This window comes from Erpetoichthys calabaricus, chromosome 5, assembly GCF_900747795.2.
Source record: "Erpetoichthys calabaricus chromosome 5, fErpCal1.3, whole genome shotgun sequence".
Classification (NCBI taxonomy): domain Eukaryota; kingdom Metazoa; phylum Chordata; class Cladistia; order Polypteriformes; family Polypteridae; genus Erpetoichthys; species Erpetoichthys calabaricus.
This window is the reverse complement of record NC_041398.2, coordinates 98,937,552-98,960,667: the sequence shown is the minus strand read 5'-3', so window position 1 is coordinate 98,960,667 and position 23,116 is coordinate 98,937,552. Positions and strand designations below refer to the sequence as shown.

Genomic DNA, 23,116 nt, shown 5'->3' with positions numbered 1-23,116 from the left:
ACTCTCCTCCTCGCCCAGACACTTCACCCTCCTACCTCCCAGCTCAGCTCAGTGTCTGGGCTTTCCCACAGTCCTTTTATACACCCTGACCTGGAGGTGTTCCTGCCCAATCAGTCCACAGTTCCTTTTTCCTTCCGGGTCAGGGTAAACAGTCCTTTTCTTCAACCCGGGAGCACGTCGTTCCTTCCTGTCACGTGACCGTGATGTACTCCCGGGTTATAGGGCACATAAGAGTCCACGAGCCCCCCCTACAGCGACTCCCGGTGGCCCCCAAGGTATCCAGCAGGGCTGTGTATAAACACTACATAGTCCATGAGGCCCTGCTGGAACTCAGGGCACGATCATGCTTTCGGGAGAGCTCCTCCTGGCGGCCTGGGGGTGAGGGCCGGAGTAAAATGCCGGCAATCCATCACAGTCTGTATGCAGCTTGCACGTTCTACGCATGTGTACGTGAACTAAATGTGCATAACTGACAAAATTGTTTTACGGGTGGATATTAGATGTATGTAATCAAGCACTTTCAATTTCCAAAATATAACTGTTCCTACATGTTCTGTTAAATTACATCCGTTCACTTTGGCTCACAGGGAGCTACCCAGGTTTTGCTTATTGCTTATTAAGTGAATGATCTGAGATGTTGCTCTGAAACACAAGTTCAGCATCTAATGTAAATAATGTACTTGTAGAAATACACTATATACTTGAAAAAACTTTCATCTCTATTTCTGCTATTACTGTTATTAATATGGTTCAAGTAGTAACTTCAACAGTATTTCTAAAAATAAGCAAAGCAAGGATTCCCTGAAAAAATACACAGTTCAGAGTTTGGAAATGGATAGATGATATATACCGGTCAAAAGTACGGATGCTCCAATCGATTGGCCACCAAACTAAATCAGACACTTTTCACTAAAAAAGTGCACCGATAAACAAAAAACAAAACCCAATAATTTCAGCCCCTGCTTTTCTGAGCTCGACGGAATATAAATACCCTGCATGATGAACTGAAGATTTCACATTTTGATTCATCTGTCCATAAGACTTTCTTCCAGTCTGCAGTAGTCCACAGATGATATTTCATGGCCCAGGCAAGACCAATTTCTTATTTTGTCCATTAAGGAATGGCTTACTTACAGCCCCTCACCCTGTCACACATATAGCACAAAGTCTCCTCTTTTCAGTTGAAACTGAGACTTGCTTTTTTCGACCATTGTTAAGCTGTGCTTGAAGCTGTTGTGCTGTATGGTGCCTACCACGCAAACTGGTGACCCTCAGAAACATGTCTTCTGATTGGGTTATGACTTTGGGTCGGCCATATCGCTTCCTATCAGAGTTTCTTCAGTTTCCAGTTGCCTTTGGATTCTATAGGGTAATAATGTCTCATTTCATTTGTTAAATGCTGTTTAATTGCCACTATCACTTTAATTTACAATTTTCTGCAGTGTAATATTGTCCAAGTAGTACTTCAGAGGGTGTAGTAACTCTACTTTAGGATAGACAGTGGGTCTTTAAGTAATCAACAGAAGCTGGGACACCTGTGTAAATTGTTTGCTTCAATTGCAAGGTTTAATTTACTTTAATTCCAGCAGAACATCTGTAAGGTGAAACATATTAGCTGTTCTCTGAAGAAGGTTCATTTGTAATATTATGAAATTTCAATTTTTTTCAATTTTTGTTAACCTAAACTTTAAATTTAAACCTCTGGCAGTTTACTGCTTACATTTTCACCATTTTAGATCATTAATTGCATTTCAACTGATTAAATTTGAAGAAAAACTGGAAAAACTGAGATGCTCTAAAACGTTTGACGGGTTGTATAAATATTGTATAAATATAAGAGTAAATGTGCGTTATGATCTTACTGCTCACAAACACAATCACAAAAATAAAAACGAAAGTATTTTAAAATTAAGTCACCATTTGTTTAAACTAAAGTATTGCAGGCTAAAGTAACATATGATGCAAAGGCATACCACCAGTTTGATTCTTTTTTTGATTATACTAGGAGCCTTGAACAGTCATATTTTCATGAGAAAATTGAGTTCTATCACAGATAGTAAAATTGTTTGTATTAAAGGATAGGCTAAAGGTTATTTCTTCACAATCAATATATATACAGTACTGTGCAAAAGTTTTAGGCAGGTGTGAAAAAATGCTCTAAACAAAGAATTCTTTCAAAAATGGAAGTGTTAATCATTTATTTTCATCAATCAACAAAATGCAGTGAATGAACAAAAGAGAAATCTAAATCAAAATCAATATTTGGTGTGACCACCCTTTGCCTTCAAAACAGCATCAATTCTTCTAGGTACACTTGCACACAGTTTTTGAAGGAACTCGGCTGGAAGGTTGTTCCAAACATCTTGGAGAACTAACCACAGATCTTTTAAACGTGTGGTGGTGGCTTGTAACGTGTCTGCCTGTCTGTGTCTGTTTAAAAGTCTCACATACCATCTTCTGTGCTGTCTTTTTTTTGTTTTTTTGCACCTTCACAACAGCATCAGAATGTATGGCAACATATTTGTGATTAAAGTGGAAATTTTGGCTTTAATCTTAAAATGACCACTTTAACCTCTTAGTTTATTTTATCATTAAAGTAGACCGTTGTAAACCTCATCTTAAAACCGACCCAGTTGTTAATTGCTACGTGCTTCTGGGGCTTCCATCTAAACTGACAGCAGCAGCAAGCATCAATTGCCACACAGAAAAAAATAAATTTACAATATTCCAGCTCTCTGCACATTTAGAATCCTTAGATTTATACATGATATCACTTCCATGATGAAAAATATTAAAGTATGTATGTTACATTTTACAGATAAGTCATTAATTCATTTAAATAATGAATACTGTTAATAATTACACATGTGGAGTTGACACGGTGGCAGACTCCCTGGTCTTCCCTGCCTGGAATATGCATGTATTCCTGTTGGGTTTCAACGGAGTGATCCAGATTCCTTCCAAAGAAATGAAGGTTTGGGGATTTGGTGATGATAAAATGATGGTAGTATATATGGATGCTTGTTTTCACCTTGCAATGACCTGATGCCACATCCAAGGATTGTTTCTGTCTTGCGCCTGATGCTTGGGGGAATGGACGCATCCCTGGATTGATGGATGTAATCATTAAACATCATTTTAAGAGATATTCTGGCAAGGTGTCCTCAGAATTTAATGGATATTTCATGCCATTTACAACATAGAGAAGCCAAATGTTTTCTACCCTGATGATTATCTCGTACTGCCACCTGGTGGAATTTTCCAGATTTATGTAAAGTACGTACGCAAGTATAAACAGTGCAACGCTTGCGTAGCATTATTATCCCCTGGTGCATGTGTTGTGTCGCGTGAAGTATAAACCAGCCCTGAGTCTCATAATACCCTAGTTGAAAGGAGTGACATCAGACACGAACGTAAGAAGCCAAACCACTGTAACAGCTACTCAGAGCGAAAAAAAAATGCAGCACTTTGAGTAGTGAGAAAAGCGCTACATAAATGTGTTTTTTAGTAATGTTTTGTGAGTAAAGGATCACTAGGACCTGATGGTAAGCTTTTCTCTACCTTTTAACTTATCAAGTATGGATTAGGAACCACACATGCACTGGGTATACTTAATAAATATACAGCAGCTCCTTAGCACTGAGTTGATCATACTTTGAAACAATGCAGCACATCCCCTTTGGTGATTTCGGCATGCAGGTATGTGATCATTTCACAAATTTCTTAGAAGAGCTCATGCTGAGCTAATACCTACTTAGCAATTACAAACTGTTATTTACAGCATCTTTATATTACTTATGCACCTCCAAACTTTACTGTCTCTAGCTGCATTTTTATCACTAGATGCAGAGTAGGTTTTCACTGTAGGAATTGGGCCTTCCTCTGGCGAGTACTACATCTGATGGGATATTGAAAGGAATTTGTTCATGTGATTAAGACTCCATTCTAATCCCTTAGGAATTATATATACCATTTTCAATATCTCTGAATCCTTTCACAATTCAATAGGAACCAAAGGAGTTTATCCTTTCTCAACTTTAATTTGTAATTGTTCTCTCGTATCTCTCATTATTGCCATTTGTAAATGTGATCTGAAAATTTCCAGTTAATATACAGGATGCACAATAATGACATCCTGCTTTTCTTGGAAATGACCCCAGAGATTTCCCCCCATTCTTAATTTGTTTAGTTCCCAACAAGCTGTGTCTGGTTTAAAAATTAATTGATCCAAATTCTCCCTTCTCTCCTTTGCCATCAGTCCTTTCCCCCATTATCCATACCAGAGACCAATTATTTAAAAAACCTTAATACAAAAAAAATCTGATTTGGTGTAGGAAATGGTTGTCTCCAACTACCACCACATTTTAAACAGTGTAATAAAATAAAGTTCCTCTTGGTCTCCTCTCCCCTTATCTTTTGGCACTTGCTTAGTTAATATTAAAATTAGTACTGTTCCCTATTTTAAATTCCTCAGTGTTATGTGTCTCCTTTATCCCCATAATAAATACTTGTTTGAAGTAAGATCCCTCTTCTCCCATTTTCTCTAGAATTTTAAAGATACTCCATTAACCATTGTGGTGGATTGCCGGCTTCCTATTCCCTCACCACCAGGCAGCCAGGAGGAGCTCTCCCAACAGCATGGACGTGCCCCGAATTCCAGCAGGGCCTCATGGACTATGTAGTTTTTATACACATCCCTGCTGGATACCTTGGGGACCACTGGGAGTCGCTGTCGGGAAGCCCGTGGACTCATATGTGCCCTATAACCTGGAAGTACGTCCTGGTCACGTGAGCAGGAGAGATGGCGTGCTTCCAGGTTGAAGAAAAGGACTGTTTACCCTGACCCAGAAGGAATAAGGAATTGTGGACTGTTGGGCAGGAACACCTCCGGGTCAGGGTGTATAAAAGGACTCTGGGAAAGCCCAGACACTGAGCTGAGCTGGGAGGTAGGGTGGCGAAGTGTCTGGGAGTGGAGGATTGGTATTGTGAGTAGAGAATTGATTTACAGTAATCCCTCCTCCATCGCGGGGGATGCATTCCAGAGCCACCCGCGAAATAAGAAAATCCGCGAAGTAGAAACCATATGTTTATGTGGTTATTTTTATATTGTCATGCTTGGGTCACAGATTTGCGCAGAAACACAGGTGGTTGTAGAGAGACAGGAACGTTATTCAAACACTGCAAACAAACATTTGTCTCTTTTTCAAAAGTTTAAACTGTGCTCCATGACAAGACAGAGATGACAGTTCTGTCTCACAATTAAAAGAATGCAAACATATCTCTTCAAAGGAGTGCGCGCCAGGAGCACTGAATGTCAGAAAGTGAGAGAAAACCAAACAAATCAATAGGGCTGTTTGGCTTTTAAGTATGCGAAGCACCGCCGGTACAAAGCTGTTGAAGGCGGCAGCTCACACCCCCTCCGTCAGGAGCAGAGAGAGAGAGAGAGACAGAGGAAGACAAACAGTGAAAAATCAATACGTGCTCTTTGAGCTTTTAAGTATGCGAAGCACCGTGCAGCATGTCGCTTCAGGAAGCAGCTGCACACAGAAAGTAGCAACGTGAAGATAATCTTTCAGCATTTTTAGACGAGCGTCCCGTAGCGTCTAGGTGTGCGAACAGCCCCCCTGCTCACACCCCCTACGTCAGGATCAGAGAAAGTCAGCGCAAGAGAGAGAGAGAGAGAGAGAAACAAAAGTAAGTTGGGTAGCTTCTCAGCCATCTGCCAATAGCGTCCCTTGTATGAAATCAACTGGGCAAACCAACTGAGGAAGCATGTACCAGAAATTAAAAGACCCATTGTCCGCAGAAATCCGCGAACCAGCAAAAAAATCCGCGATATATATTTAAATATGCTTACATATAAAATCCGCGATAGAGTGAAGCCGCGAAAGGCGAAGCGCGATATAGCGAGGGATCACTGTATATGAGTAGTGTGGAGTGGAGGGTGCTTGGTGGACTGTATTATCGAAAAATAAAGAAGAATTATACTTTTACCTGCTGGTTGGAGTGGTACCTGAGGGTTCAAGAGGTGGACACATGCCTCAACTGCTACACCATTCTACCCTTATCTTTGACAGGTTGGTGGGGGGATATACCTGATTTGGAATGATACCATTGGGTGTACAATTTCCATCCAGTCTATAGTTGGATTCATCTTCCAGTTAACCCACCATCTTGTCTCCTCATTGAACATCCCCCACTCCTTTTCAGTTCTCTAATTTACATCAATGAAAGAAAAGTCTCATCTTCCCAGCAATGGCCCTGTTATCTCTATTCTCTCAACACTTTCTGGGCAAATTTGATTATTGGAAATCAAATCAATTCAAATCAAATAGTGGACAGTATGCCATGAAGTCATTTGATCTGAGCACACATCTGCTGTCAAACCATCTGATCAGAGTGTGTATTTTCCATTGCAGGATTCAGATTGTGTGCCAGCAGGTATATGCAAAGTCAAATAATTTTCGCTCCTATGCCATGTGTACTCAATGTATTTTTTATTTTTTTAACACTAGTGAACTGAATCACCTGCAGAAACAATGGCTTTTTCTAAATGGTGCTTCATATGCATTTAGGTTTCACGTTGGATCGGTCTTTCCTTCTGCAGTCTTGAATGCGTTTCAGCATTAAGAAAAGAAAAATGACTGTTTATTGTTGTTTTTTGATACATTGTTAGGTGTGGAGTGTCTGTGAGCATACCACCTTTCAGCACGGTGCTCTTCATCCATGGTTTGTCCTGTCTACTCTGTTCCATCTTCTGTTTTCTTCACATAGAAACTGGTGTAGGCTTTGTCCTAATTACTCCCAATATGTGAAAATTATTGTAATACCATTCCCAGTGATTTTACTGTATACATGGCTTTGCCTAACTGAACTCATAAACTGACACATGTTTATGCTGAGCATCATTTGGTATGAAGTAATCATTATATAACCTGACATTATATGCAAGAATTAGTACACATAACATGTAAGTCCAGTTCTCAAGGCTCACTGGCATCCAGTTAAACTTAGGGCTAATTTCAAAAAATAAAATAACAGGGGGAAATTGAGCTTTTAGTTACAGGGGCCCTTTAGTTACAGGGAAAGCTGTGGAATGATCTGCCTGCTAATTTATGACATACCCCTTCAGTCTCAGCTTTTAAATCCAGGGTGAAGACTCACTACATTAGTCTAGCATACCTTGACAAGAGCTGCAGATTAGATGTGCATACTGCATTTCTGTTTGTTATTCATTTGCACAGAAATATAAGTAATACAATATTTTAAACTGTTACTAACCCTCCTCTATTTTTTTCTCTTTTTGGTATCTGAATGTGGCACTTGGTGTCACTGCTTTACTGCAGGCTACACTCCTGCTTATGGAAAAGTCACCTCGGATAAATGAGTGTTGGTATCATCGGATGGAAAGATTCTTTCAACAGATCAGACAGCTAACACAGACTCCAGTAACGAAAACAAAGGGGGAGCGGGTGTAGGTGACCAGCTGGCTAAGGTCTCCAGAACCGTGACTTTATTTTTGACTTTCTTTTTACAACGTTTTTCTCCTCCACTGTGAAATGGCCATAATTCATCAATTAATTATTGGACAGATATTGCTGGTTTCCATTTATGTTTAAATATATCAGTTTCTATCAGCACTCTGAGTCTGTACTCAGTAAAGAGCACTATACAAAAAAAAACTAATGGCAATAGCACCAACCACCTACATAAGGAAAAAAACGTGGAATAGAATGTGGAGACGTTCTCTCATGCTAGTACTCATTCTAGTCACACTATGATCCACATGATTTTCCAGTGTCTAAGAGAATTCTCCAGAAATAAGAAATTAAATCTGCCTATTTTGAGTTGCTGTAATTAGGCATTTATTTGTTCAAATTTCCATGTAAACATTTACACATATTCGAGCCTTACTTAAAATGTTTACCACATTTCTTGTATTTTAATATCCCTACTTTATACAAACACAAACGTCGAATATCCTAGCCTCAAACTCAAGAAGCAGGCTTTGCGGGCAGCACAAGTCAAAATTATTTAAGCGTGAATAAAGCTCTCAAAAAAGGGTCATTAGAACCATTATACATGTGGCCCCAAATAAAAAAAATATGTTCTTTAAAATTTTTAAGGCTTTACATTTTTTTAAAAGTAAAAACAAGAAAAAAATATGACAAAAGGGTTGCCAGACAGGGAAATGTCCACAATCCAAAAATTAGAAACAAAAATAGAAGCAAACCAAGTAAAATCAAAAAGGTATTCATAGAAGACATCCACAAACAATGCTGAACTGAAGTTCTACAGTGTATATAGGCTTACAGAGACCAGGGGCCTCATGTATAACTGGTGCATATGCACAAAAATGTTGTGTACTCCCATTTCCACGCTCAAATCGCGATGTATAAAACCTAAACTTGGCATAAAGCCACTCACATTTTCACGGTAGCTCAAACCCTGGTGTACGCAAGTTCTCCACTCGGTTTTACAAACTGTCGGAACCCAGCATCAAAGCAGTGTGGTTTCCCTTTCTTTTTTATATCCATATCCCTGATGCGGCTTTATCATATACACTTAAATTAATCGCATATCGTTTATTAGTTTCAGGCATCTGATTGTAATTGATCTATAACAATATAATGGTCTATGGAATAGCCAAACTATTCCAAATACCATAGCTGCTTTAGCGTTGTTACTCTCACTGCACCTTTTTGTTTTTCTTCCAGCTGCTCCCGTTAGGGGTTGCCACAGTGGATCATCTTTTTCCATATTACTCTCACTGCACCACTCGGAGTATTTATATCACTGCATCTGAGTGTGGAATCACAGCTCTACAGCTGCTGATTGGAAAGAAAATTATCGGTATACAGCATTTAGCAAATGCTGCCTCAGCCATGCTGCCTATTTGAACTGCTCTCATATGGCAAATGCTTCAGAGCCTTTCCTGTACGGACCTCGCAGTTCAAAAACAGTTTCATACCAAGAACTATAAACACACTCAGTCAGTCCATCAAGTGCTCCTTGTAGAACTGTTTGCACTAGGAAATCCATTCCCGGGAATTCGGGAATCCCGCATTTCATTCCCGGGAATCCCAGGCATCTCACATGTGAACGGTTTTAGAACGACCGACACTTATTTTTATAAAACTACTGCAATATGTTGACACAAATAAAAGATTAACCTTATCTACAAGCAGTTCATGCTGTCATAGAAGTACATATATCTATAGTTGTGGTAATAAGAGCATAGAAAGCACAACATCCTCACAGGTGGTGCAGTGATAGTGCTGCTGCTCTCCAGTAAGGAGACTGTGGAAGATTGTGGGTTCGCTTCCCGGTTCCTCCCTGTGTGGATAGCGCTTTGAGTACTAAGAAAAGCACTATATAAATGTACTGAATTATTATTATTATTAACATGTCCAGCGTGTGGTCATCCATGCGAGAGTGCACCTTCATGCAGAAGTACGCCAGCTGCTGACAAAGCACGCTCTGTCTCTACTGAAGTAGGTGGCACAATCATCAGATACTGATACACTTGTTCTAAACAACGCCCACACTTGCCGTTGCGCTGAAACACCACCATTTCCGCTTTTACTGATGCATCCAGTTTCTTGTCATCATTCTGTGATGGCAAGTTTCTTGGCACAGATAATGCGGATGCAACAGACTGACGCATTGCAATTTCAAGTTGCTGTTCAAAGCTGTTGCCTGATGAAGTGCAAGCTGCAGCAATGGCGCCACCTTAATTATTTTCAACTATAACTCTGTTATTTCTTGATCGATTTTTACACTTTTACACGCTATATATGCAAGCTTGGCCGTTCCCGTTTTCCCAGGAATTACAGAAGTTTCATTCCCGGGAATGTGGGAATGAAAAATGTCTCGGGATTCCCTAGTTTGTACTTAAAAGTACAATTACCTCACTGTAAACTTGCGATACAGTTATAATATTGCACAACCTGAGCAACTTTATAAAGCTCGTATTTACATATAATGACGATATCATTTTTAAGATGAAAAGCAGCAAAATATGTTGATTATATTATACAGATAAAACTTTAACTTCATTTAAATAATCTATATTGTTAAGAATAAAACATGTGAGGACATGTAGTTTCGCAGCGCTAGCAAGGAGCTGGCTCCCCGTTGTTCCTGCTTAGCACTGTATTCTTGCTGGGGCTGGCATAATACTGGAAGGATAGATGGATAGAATAATTAAACATTTACTACAAAGATATTTCAATGTTCCTTAAAAGTTTTGAAGAATTGGTGTTTTCAGCTTACATATGGCTTTACATCTATTACAGAGCTGATTGTGTGGCGATTGGGTATTTGGAGAAAGAAAAACAATCTCTAGACAGGGCGCCAGTTCGTCACTATCACTGCGCCACCGTGTTCCCATGTTTAATAATTCCTATCATCATGAAAATTATATCAAGTATACATCTCAGTATTTAAATTATTCAGAGAGCTGTAATATCACGAATGTAATGGATTCTGTGTCCTGTCAGAAGAAGAGAAAGCCCATTTAAGAAGCATGTAGTAATAAAAGTGTCCCTATTTTTTTTTCTTTTCTCTGTAACCTAATGAGCTTTCATATGACACTCAGACGGTGGGCTACGACTCACCTTTTCACAGAGACTTTGATATCTGACTTCTTTTTTATTTTGAGCACTGTACAACTTTGTGAACTTGAACTTTCAAGTTTCTCCGAAACTCTATGTCACTTGATCAACTTCCTTTTGTTTTTTATACCACTGTTTAAACAAATAGTACGTTTTTCCTTGCCTCCACTTGGTATTTGCTGAAATTCTTCTATTTCCCCTGTGCTTTTGCCATTGCCTTTTCACAGAACACTGAGCTTAAGGGCTATTTATATTGATTTGCATATTCAAAGAGGCGTAATTCTGGGAGGAGTTTGGGGAGTGGCAGCAGGCACATGCACGTGCGTTGCTTTTCATGCTGATTGGGATTTATGGAGCGGAAGAATGTGGAAGTTGGCGAACGCACAGATTTATACATCTGGATTTATTTGTGCATACGAACATTTCCGCTTTTGCCTGTACGCCATGTTTTAATGTGAATTCTACGAATGGCGTTATGCATGAGGCCCCAGGAGATGACTTATAGAAACCTTAGGACATATGTGTCAAACTCAAGGCCCACGGGCCACATCCAGCCCAGCGTACAATTATATCCAGCCCGTGAGATTATTTTCTATAACTTTTATTAATGGCGCCAATAACACACAAACTACAAATCCCATAATACAGCGCGACACCTGTCTTACCGAACGATAGGCTACCTGTGATCATTCCCGCATCAATTACGTCAGATCAATCAAGTGTCTGTTGATGCATACAAACCTGACTTCAAATCAAAGCTATCTCGTAACAATGGCCAAGAGAAAAGTTTATTCTGAAAACAGAGCCTTTCAAAACTGGTGGGAGGCTGAGTATATATTTACTGACATTGCCGGTAAACCGGTGTTTCTTATTTGTGGAGGTAAAATGGCTGTAATTAAGGAATATAATCTAAGATGGCACTACAAGACAAAACATCAGGACAAGTTTAAAAACCTGAATGCAAAGCAGAAGCTACAGAAGGTAGAAGAGTTGAAGAGGAATCTGACATCACAACAGACGTTTTCACCAAAGCAAAATCACAAAGTGAAGCTGCTGTGAAAGCAAGTGTTATTGTGGCAGAGGAGATAGCCAAATCAGCCCGGCCATTTACTGAGGGAGAGTTTCTGAAGAGCTGCATGATGAAAGTGCGACGTCTTGTGTCCAGACGAAAAGCAGGTGTTTGCAAATGTAAGCCTTAGCAGAAATACGGTTGCTGATCGGGTTTGTGAGGTGGCCATTGATTTGAAAACACAGTTGACTGAAATATTCAAAGACTTTGTTGTATTCTCCATTGCTGTTGATGAAAGTACTGACACAATTGACACTGCACAGAAGTACATATATCTTCATTCGTGGAGTGGACTCCAGTTTGTACGTGACAGAGGAAATATTGGACATTAAATCGATGCACTGGACAACGACAGGTAAAGACATTTTTGAAGACGTATGTCAAAGTGTAACCAACATGAAACTGCCTTGGGACAAACTTGTTGGACTTACAACAGATGGAACACCAGCGATGTGCGGTGAAAAAAGTGGACTAGTGGGAAGGATGCGGTTAAAGATGCAGAAGGAGAACTGTACTGGTGAGTTGACAGCATATCACTGCATCATACACCAGGAAACGCTGTGCAGTAAAGTCCTAAAAATGGAACATGTAATGAGCACTGTAACGCAAACCATAAACTTTATCAGAGACAAAGATTTAAATCACCGCCAATTCCAGTCTTTTTTGCATGAAATAAATTCAGAGCTTGGCGACATCCCTTATCATACAGAGGTGTGGTGGCTAAGACGGGGAAAAGTTCTCAATAGAGTTTTTGAACTGGGTGAGGAAATCTGTCAGTTCATGGACTGCAAAGTAAAAGACTCCACAGTTCTGCGGGATGAAAAGTGGAAATGTGAGTTGACGTTTCTGGCTGACATAACTGCTCATCTCAGCTTCTTAAACCTTCAGCTCCTAGGACGAGGACCGCATGATCACTGATATGTATGATACAGTGAAGGCATTTCAAGCGAAGCTGCGCTTATGGGAGACACAAATGCACCAATGCAACTTATCTCACTTTCCCTGTTGTCAAGTAATGTTGAACCAAGTCAGCGCCACGGTGTTCCCAAATGCACTTTGCTGATAAACTGAGCGTACTTCGCACTGAGTTTGCACACCGCTTTGGTGACTTTGAAGCACAGAAAAGTAATTTCGACCTGCTCCACAACCCATTTGCCGTCAACGTTGAAACTGCACCTGTACAGATTCAGATGGAGCTGATAGAGCTTCAGTGTAATGGAACACTAAAGGCAATGTATGACACTGTGGGGCCCACACAGTTCATTCACTTTATTCCTGAAGCAATGCCCAGGCTCTGTCTACATGCGGCTCAAACCTTGTGTATGTTTGGTAACACATATCTGTGTGAGAAGCTGTTCTCTGTGACGAAGATTAACAAAACATCACACAGGTGTCATCTCACTGATGAACACCTGCAGTCCATCCTGAGAATCTCCACAACACAGAACCTAACCCCAAACATAAACAAACTTGTTGTCAAAAAAAGATGCCAAGCATCCAGCTCTGACAAAATGGCATAAGAGCATATAAAATGGAAATTCTGATTTGTTATTATTTTCACTTTTACTTAAGAGCACAATTTGTATCTATATTTTCAGTTTTTTTGCAGCATGTTAATATTTTGAATCTGTATAATTTTGACAGGAGATATTTGTATGAAGAGCAAAATATTTTAAGTTATTTTAACTTATTTTAAGTTTAAGTTTATTTATTTTGGAATAATATTGTATCCTGTCTATTTCGATTCATATTTATGTTCAAAAAAACATTTAGTTTTAGTCTGTAAATAAATAATAAATGTTCATCCTGTTCAGCCCTCGACCTAAAGTGTGCTTTGAGTTTTTGGCCCCCTGTGCAATTGAGTTTGACACCCCTGCCTTAGGAGAAATATAATGAAAACAAGGCATATAACCTAAAGAACCACTAAGCACATGAACATAGTACAAAAAAAACTACTTAAGAGCAGATTTAGGGGCATACTTTTCAATCTTTTTAAAGATCTAAAATGTAAAGTAGCATCCTATTTTATTATGTTAAAATCTAATCAGGTGAGACTGCAAAATGCAAAAATATTTTAATTAAAAAGAAAAATATCTTACGCTGGCTGGTGCATTGACAACAGACAGATTATACCCATATAAAAAGGAAGAACCAAGAACTCCAAAAATTGAAGCAATCAAAAGATGCCAGGTCCACCCCTGAAAGAATAAAAAATTATGGTCATTCTACTTTCCCTATATTTATCTTGTTTAAAATGCACAAATTGAGCTCACAGTAATAAAGAAGTTCATGTCACATAATCACTGTATGACAGACAGATAGAAAATACATCTACTTTCAGACATACCTGATTTTTTCATTATATACACAAATATCATTTGGGAATGAATTACATTTAATATAGTACAGTTAATGTTTTATTTCCTAAAACTGACTTAACAAATCATATACAGCATTCAAGACTGTATGTTTTTCGAATACCTAGGGATAAACATCACAAGTAAACATAAAGCTCTTTATCAACAAAATTTTGCCGTCTATGTGGAAAAAATAAAGCAAGACTTGCTATCTGTGGCCCCTCTGCACGATAACCACCTTTTTCCACCCTCTCAAACGTACACAGTTTTTAATGTTTGGAAAACATTTGGGATTAAATCACTTGGAGATCTGTACATAGACAACGTCTTCACATCCTATGAACAATTACACTCCAAATTTAACTTTCCAGCAACACATTTCTTTCACTACCTTCAAATTAGAAACTTTGTTAAACAAAACCTGCCCAATATTCCCACCTACCTCTATTCTGGAAAAAATATTCACCAGTCTTGAGGACTCAGACAGCATCTCCGTAATATATAAAAACATTTTAAAGTCCCTCCCTTTCAAAGATCTCAGAGTACAGTGAGAAAAGGATCTCTCACTCAACATCTCAGAAAAGGAGTGAAAGGTAGCAATGCACAGAATTCACTCGAGCTCCATATGCACAAAGCATTCAATTATTCAATTTAAAATTATATATCAAGCACATCTGTATCATTTAAAATTGTCCAAAATGTTTCCTGTGAATGTTGCAATTGTTTTTCCAGCCTCATTGGGTCATATGTTTTGGGTGTGCACTATGTTAACATCATTTTGGACCCGAATCTTTAAATGCCTCTAAGACAGTCTTGGTGTCACAATCCCTCCTTATTGTTTTGTCTTGGTAGAGTAATAAATTACTCTTCTTTCCCCTTTTGTATTATTAATATGTAGCCTTTGTCAGAATGCCTCAAATCTCAAAGATTTACTGCTGTTTATAAGGTATTGTACCATATAACCTCTCCCCACCTTCCCTGTTACATTTATAACCTCAGGCAATTAGGTGTAGTAAAAGACAAGCAGGAGTTAAATTACAATATAATTAATATATTATTGATAATATCCATAAATAATAACAATAAGCAAAGTACATTTGAATATTGGCAAACATACAACCTTATAAATGATGATGTATAGTTTCAGGCGGTACACAGACATGTTAGCTACTTTAAATGTCTTTAAAAGTCAACATTTTTGGTCAGCTTTCTTCAGAAAAGGCCACATGCCTGTCTCAATATGGCTGCCGAGCTGTGCTCTTCATTGTGTTGTCCTTTTCAGTTCATGGTGTGTGAGATGCTCCTTTATCAGTTGGTAAGAGGGGGGGGGGGGGGGGGGGGGGGGTAAAGCAAGCAAATTTATAGATTCTCTTTCCAAACCCTACAGCCAATAGGGCATCATGGTACTTAAAGGCTTCTGATACAAGCCAATTCCAAACAGCCATACTTCAGACCTATGGGGCACAGAATACCTTCACACCTGCCCCCAAAACCATATGCTGAGCTGAAGCTTGCCAGCTAGGCAATCTGGCTTTCCTGTGGGGGTTGATTGAGAGGGTCCTGCAGAGACATACTTGCCTTGTTTTAGGCACTTCCCCCAACCCCGTCGTAAAATTACAAAGAACTGGTTCTTAACCATCAAACCATTACTGTTCTTATCAATGATAGACATTAGTGTTATAAGTTACAAATAAAGACATCAAAAAATGTATCAACTTATATGCAAAATTTCACATCACAACACTAATCCATTAACAGCTGTGTTTGCTGTACTTCCAGATGGGCTTAAAGTGGAGAAGGACAAACAAACTGTAATTGCCTTTATTTCACTATTAGCACATAAACTTATCTTGCTTGACTGGAAGAATCCTAACTCACTTCTTTTAAGCCAGTGGGTAACTGATGTTATATATTATCTGAAATTGGAAAAAATCAAATTCTCAATTAGAGGATCTGTACAAAACTTTTTCAAAACCTGGCAGGATCTAATCAACAACATTTTAGAATAAGCATTTAAATTGAGGAAGCGGATTCTCTCCCCTCTTTTTTATTCTATTTATTTTTATTAATTTATTAATTTATCTATTTACTTATTTTTACTAGTATAAAGTTTTACTCTGTTGGCCCAGCTCTCTTTCTCATGGATGGGGGTTGTTTTGTTTCAAACCTGATTTTGTTAAACTTGACTTGCTTGTGTGGAATGTTATTTGATTTTAATAAAATCAACAAACTGCTTAAAAAAGTGAATATTTTTCTGTGTTCCAGGTATGCAGAAATGTTAGCAACAATAAAAACAAGAACAGTTAATGTCCAATATAACCAAAAAGTAAAATAAACATATTATTTAAGTCCATAAAATTTCTAAACGTTTATGTCCATGTAATTCAAATGTTCCTGCGGTGGGTTGGCACCCTGCCCAGGATTGTTTCCTTCCTTGTGCCCTGTGTTGGCTGGGATTGGCTCCAGCAGACCCCCGTGACCCTGTGTTCGGATTCAGCGGGTTGGAAAATGGATGGATGGATAATTCAAATGTGTAGATGCATAAATAATGAAAAGTTCAGATTAATTAATCTCCAGAATTAGGATAATATTTGTGATGAAGTCTGTGGGACAATGAGGTGAAAACTGGAGACATCCACAAAAAGAAATATATAGGGAATGGAATCATAAACAAACAAGGATGTATGTAATGAAGGATTACAAAAATTGTAAAGAGTAAAAATTTTACAAAAATACTGAAATAAATACCATGAAAACAAGCAAAGTAAATGTTTATGGACAGCTACTGTTCTTACCCCTTCAATCCCAAAATGAATTACTGAGTACAGACTAAAATAAAAATTAAAATGTTTTGTACTGAGCAATCCATATATGAGAAAAAGTATAACAACACACACAAGATCATTACATTTCTTCATTCTGAGAATGTTACCAGAATGTCATTTCAATATCTAGAATGATTAATTTCTGTTTTGCAAACTCAACAATTTTATAAAAAAGACTCAAGTAAAACCCTTACAAAGTATTTAGATTCTAGTCACTAAGTTTCACGTAATAATCAACAAATTCAGTAAGCATCACTAAAGGTTACATAGTATATCCATAAAAGTACACCACAACACAATTTATAAATAATGGAAGATGGTTAATATCTAATATTGGGTATTAACTCATTTTACACACTGCAGATATGAAACGTTTCTCCTGTCCTTTATAGTAACCCATTCATATATTGTTCAATAAACTAGTCTACCAATATGGAATGTTACAGAATGTCTAATTAAAACCAACTTATCTTTCCATTTAACTTTTGTGTACAACTGTTTGAACCTCTCTCCATTTTCTACATCTACTTAATAGAAGATTAATATCGCCGGTGCCGAAGCATATCCTGGAAGCATGGAGAGCACTTGAGCTGCTCTAAAAGAATATTAAATGTTATTACTATTTATGATCAGAAAAACAATATTTGCTCATTTGAAATGCAAAGTATTGCTATAGCTATGTAATGCCAACGTATCAAAGAGGAAACACTTTTCTCTCAGTTCATAATTAAATCAATCCAAAGTTGTTTATTGCTTACTGTAAAAACTATGAGTAAAGCATCAAATAATCAAATAAAATAATCAAATAAATTTCATTATGACAGATTTAACAGAGCTGTTCCTCATTATTTGAATAAGCAAGACAGTATTATATATACATTTTAAAATGTTAGAAAACACTGAATGTTAGGCTTTATCCTCTGGAACTGTCAAATTTTCAATTGGCATTAAATTGAATTCTCTGTGTATATGTAAGATTTATATATTTAGTCAGATGAAGAATATGATAAATAGCACTAGATATCAAAAGCTACATAAAGACAAGACATAAGACTGTACTTCTTTATTTTTCAAGCTATATAAGGACATAACCTCTGCATGGTACATTATTGCCTCAAGACTATTTTACTGAATATAATTAGAATGACATTTTATAATTTGAAACCACCTTAGTTAATGAGCTATGATTGATTGGCCAATTAAGAAATAAAATTAAATTCTAAAGCATGCTAGTGGAAACAGGTACTGTATATGTTAAGACCTTGGCTGGGTTAATGTCACAATGAGATTTTACAAGAGACACTATACAACAATACTAATCTATGACAGATAAATATACAGAATGTTGGTCATTTTTAGACATGATAATAACATAGCACATTCTGAGTTTACTGAAGTGTGGAAGGCAGTTAAAATGAAATGAAAATCAGTATTTGGTATACAATAAGTACCAAAAGAGATAGCTATGTATGGGGCATATAGAAAGAAAAAATAAAACATAAATAAAGCAAAGACAACACAGCAATTCGCTGTGAGTGCAATAATATTTACTTGCAGTCAGTGAGCAAAAAGTTGATATGAATAAAAATCAATAGAAATAATTGTGCAACAAGGAACAGCAATGAAATACAGCCATCCATCCATCCTCTTCCGCTTATCCGAGGTCGGGTCGCGGGGGCAGCAGCTTGAGCAGAGATACCCAGACTTCCCTCTCCCCGGCCACTTCTTCTAGCTCTTCCAGGAGAATCCCGAGGCGTTCCCAGGCCAGCCGGGAGACATAGTCCCTCCAGCGTGTCCTGGGTCTTCCCCAGAGAATCCCCAGAGTCGAGGTCAGCAGCGCACCATCCCCACCATATACAGTGTTGACACTGCACTGCTTCCCCCTCCTGAGACGCCGGATGGTGGACCAGAATCTCCTCGAAGCCATCCGAAAGTCGTTCTCCATGGCCTCCCCAAACTCCTCCCATGCCCGAGTTTTTGCCTCAGCAACCACCGAAGCCGCATTCCGCTTGGCCTGCCCGTACCTATTAGCTGTCTCCAGAGTCCCACAGGACAAAAGGGACCAGTAGGACTCCTTCTTCAGCTTGACAGCATCCCTCACTGCCGGTGTCCACCAACGGGTTCGGAGATTGCTGCCACGACAGGCACTGACCACCTTACGGCCACAGCTCCGGTATCAGCCGCCTCAAAAATAGAGGCACGGAACATGGCTCATTCAGAACTCAATGTCCCTCACCTCTCTCGGGACATGGAAGTTCTGCCGGAGGTGGGAGTTGAAGCTACTTCTGACAGGGGACTCTGTCAGACGTTCCCAGCAGACCATCACAACATGTTTGGGCCTACCAGGCCTGACCGGCATCCTCCCCCAGCATCGAAGCCTACTCACCACCAGGTGGTGATCAATTGACAGCTCCGCCCCTCTCTTCACCCGAGTGTCCAAGACATGTGGCCGCAAGTCCAACGACACGACCACAAAGATCATCGAACTGAGGCCTAGGGTGTCCTGGTGCCAAGTGCACATATGAACACCCCTATGCTTGAACATGGTGTTTGTTATGGACAATCCGTGATGAGCACAGAAGTCCAATAACAAAACACCACTCGGGTTCAGATCGGGGGGGCCATTCCTCCCAACCACGCCCTTCCAGGTCTCACTGTCATTGCCCACGTGAGCCTTGAAGTCTCCCAGCAGTACGAGGGAGTCCCTAGAAGGTATGCCTTCTAGCACCCCCTCCAGGGACTCCAAAAAGGGTGGTTACTCCGAACTGCTGTTCGGTGCATACACACAAACAGCAGTTAGGACCTGTCCCCCCAGCTCCTATCAATTATGGAAAATCCACTGCATCCACTAAACAGTGTCATCTCTAGACAGAGGAGCAGCTTCAGCGACTGACTGCTGTCACTGTTCTGCTCCACTGACAGACTGAGGAGATCGTTCCTCCCCCAAACTATGCGACTCTTCAATTCCACCCGGGGGGGTAAACGTTAACATTATTTAAAGTTATTGTCTGTTTTTACCTGCATTATTATCAATCTTTAATTTAATATTGTTTTTTGTATCAGTAAGGTGCTGCTGGAGTAAGTGAATTTCCCCTTGGGATTAATAAAGTATCTATCTATCTATCTATCTATCTATCTATCTATCTATCTATCTATCTATCTATCTATCTATCTATCTATCTATCTATCTATCTATCTATCTATCTATCTATCTATCTATCTAATAAGTATGCCCACACCCGCTCGGCGCCTCTCACCAGGGGCAACACCAGAGTGGTACAGAGTCCAGCCCCTCTCAAGGAGATTGGTTCCAGAGTCCAAGCTGTGCGTCGAGGTGAGCCCGACTATATCTAGCCGGAACCTCTCAACCTCGCACACAAGCTCAGGCTCCTTCCCCTTCAGAGAGGTGACATTCCACGTCCCAAGAGACAGCTTCTGTAGCCGAGGATCGGACCGGCAAGTTCCACGCCTTCGGCCACCACCCAACTCACACTGCACCCGACCTCCTTGGCCCCTCCCATAGGTGGTGAGCCCATGGGAAGAGGGACCCACACTGCCTCTTCGGGCTGTGCCTGGCCGAGCCCCATGGGTGCAAGCCCGGCTACCAGGTGCTCGCCATTGAGCCCCACCTCCAGGACTGGCTACAGAGGGGTACCTCGGTGACCTGCGACTAGGCGAGGGAAAACGCCGTCCAAATTTTTTATTCATCATAGGAGGTTGTGTTGAAAATGCAATTGAATTGCAATTGAAATACAGTATACAAGTATTAACATTAATGGTTAATGATGGTTAATGATTAATGGTAATTCTGAAGGGCACTCGATTCTGGGACCTCTTGATTATGATTATTACTGCTGCGCCACCCAAGAGGTTGTATCTGTGTCGTACCCAAACCCGATTTCTTTTTCTTGTTTTGTTATGCGTGTATCTTTTGTGAAAGTGTTTATTTGATATTTTGACTTCAGTCTTCACACATTAAACACTCCATGTCATAATTTTGTCGTTAATACTATAACATGAAAAAAGTTTCTATTTTAGGTATTTGTTCAACATTTCTTGCGTTTCTCGCATTTCCTGCCATCCTACACTTGCACAGATCATTGTAGATACGGAACACACATGAAATGCATTTGTTCCAAATAACAATATATTATTTACCCTATGCAACTCAAGGAATTCACACTCAGATAAAGAAGACTTGAGCTGGGAGAACTTATTGCCCGAGATAACCTCCGGTGGTGACGGGGATTAGATAGCAGGCTACTTGTGCTGATCGACACATTTACAAAACAAAAGACGCTGATGGAGAGGTGTGAAGGGATTTAAGGTGGGCTGTGATTACGAGTTTTATAGTGGGCTTCAGGGATTCTAGTGTTAAAGATTATGCGTTGAAAGAATGGAAAAGCACAGGCTGGAAAACATTAAAAACAAAGCTGCCCCCAACATGATATGTTGAAAAAACTGTGAACTAACTACATTATTATGGGCTTAGGCCATTGAATAGGCCAGATGAAAAAAGATTTCTGGCGTATTCCTCTCGGTACTCAAATGTGGCACTTGGTGCCACGAACCACCTGTCAAGTTGTTTTGCCTGCCTAAGGTAAAGTCATTCCTGATGGAGGATCACAGGATAGTCGGGTAGATGGGTCCTTTCATCGGATTGGCTGGCCCAGCGCTGTCTTAGCTGCGGAATGGCCAAATCGGGGAGGCAGCTTGATGGCTGAGGTCTCCAGGACTCTAAACAAATCCAAATCATATAATGTGATATCATTTACTGTTAAGTTCTGCTCCGTACTTGTAATATTTTTATTTTTATACTGTATTGAGGATTTATTCTGTTCTGTGTATTGTATTGTATTGATCCCCTTCTTTTTGACACCCACTGCACACCAACCTACCTGGAAAGGAGTCTCTTTTTGAACTGCCTTTCCTAAGGTTTCTTCAATTTTTTCCCCTACAAGGGTTTTTTTGGGAGTTTTTCATTGTCTTCTTAGAGAGTCAAGGCTGGGGGGCTGTCAAAAGGCACGGCCTGTTAAAGCCCATTGCGGCACTTCTTGTGTGATTTTGGGATATACAAAAATAAATTGTATTGTATTTTATTACTGTATGTCACCTACCTATGACGTTAAACTGCATCCGGTCCTGCAAGCACTCCTCCAACTTGCAGGGAAATCATGGGGGTTGGTGGCAGGATTGGCACTCCAGCCACCATTAAAAAACCTTCAAGCAGTTCTGAGATGATAGATAGGACTCCTTTTTGTCCTCCATGGGAGTAGCTCTGCTGCAGCCACCCATAGAAAGGCTGCTAACATTATGAAGGGGATGGGGGAAAGCCGTAGGGAGCCCTATCCCTGGAAGAGTCAAAACCGTCAGAGAGCAAACAGGGTCAAGCCTGTTGAAGATCAGAACTGGTGTGGTACTGAACCGCTGCATGGCATCACTCGGGTCCCAATTTGATGCGGCCCTTCCACGTAGTGGAATGTCTTTTCTCTCTTGCACGATGATCATCTTCCTCTGTTGTCGGAGGAGCTTCATAAATTCTGCATTTCAGTGGCAGCACTCTCTGAGGTGTGCAGACCTGGGACTGGCCAGATCTCTGTAGGTGGGTACACATTTTATTGGTCTGGTCGCTCTGATGGCTGTCATATTCAGGGAGTAGCTGTTGCTGTGGAAGATCAGCACCTTCCAATGGTGTCCGATGTCCCTCCTTTCAACGACCGTATTATGAGACTCACATTAAGGCACTCTCTATGTGCCTTGTCTGTTGTCTCAGTGTATGTAACGACTGCATTGAATGATGTCTCTGTGAGGGAGACATTTTATTCACAACTTCTCTCGGTGGTTGATGGGTGCCTGCAAGGTGACACTCCTCTGGTCATGGGTGACTTCAATGCGACCACTGGCACTGACAGGGCTGGCTATGAAGATTGTGTCGGTCCCCATGAGTCTGGCGACAATGGTGAAAATGGCTCTATATTCCTTGACTTTGCAAAAGGTCAGGGATTGTGGATTGCTGGATCCTGGTTCCAGTGTCCTGTGCCTCATCATTGGACTTGGTACTCCAATACTGGTGGTGCAGTGAAAGAGATCGACCACATCCTCTTGAAGTCAAAGTGCACAGCTTTCACAGATACTGTACCGGTAACTGAGAAGGATGGCTATGAGGGCTCTAAGGGCAGATAAGGAGGCAATTGTTAGAAGAATCTGTGAGAAGCTGACACACCATCTATGGTCTAGTGACCGACGTCC

At 39.9% G+C, this 23,116-nt stretch overlaps 1 protein-coding gene across 4 annotated transcripts in view; it reads right to left on the bottom strand.

The window, feature by feature from the left end:
• Window positions 1-23,116, bottom strand: part of slc2a9l2 (solute carrier family 2 member 9, like 2) — a 197,728-nt gene that overhangs the window by 143,270 nt on the left and 31,342 nt on the right. For 3 of the 4 annotated variants that reach the window (XM_028801819.2, XM_028801820.2, XM_028801821.2), the window contains one exon: window positions 13,785-13,883. The exons of the other annotated variant lie outside the window; for it this stretch is intronic. In XM_028801819.2, coding sequence (XP_028657652.1) covers window positions 13,785-13,883 — 99 coding nt within the window. The remainder of the gene's footprint in view (window positions 1-13,784; window positions 13,884-23,116) is intronic. 4 annotated transcript variants of the gene reach the window in all.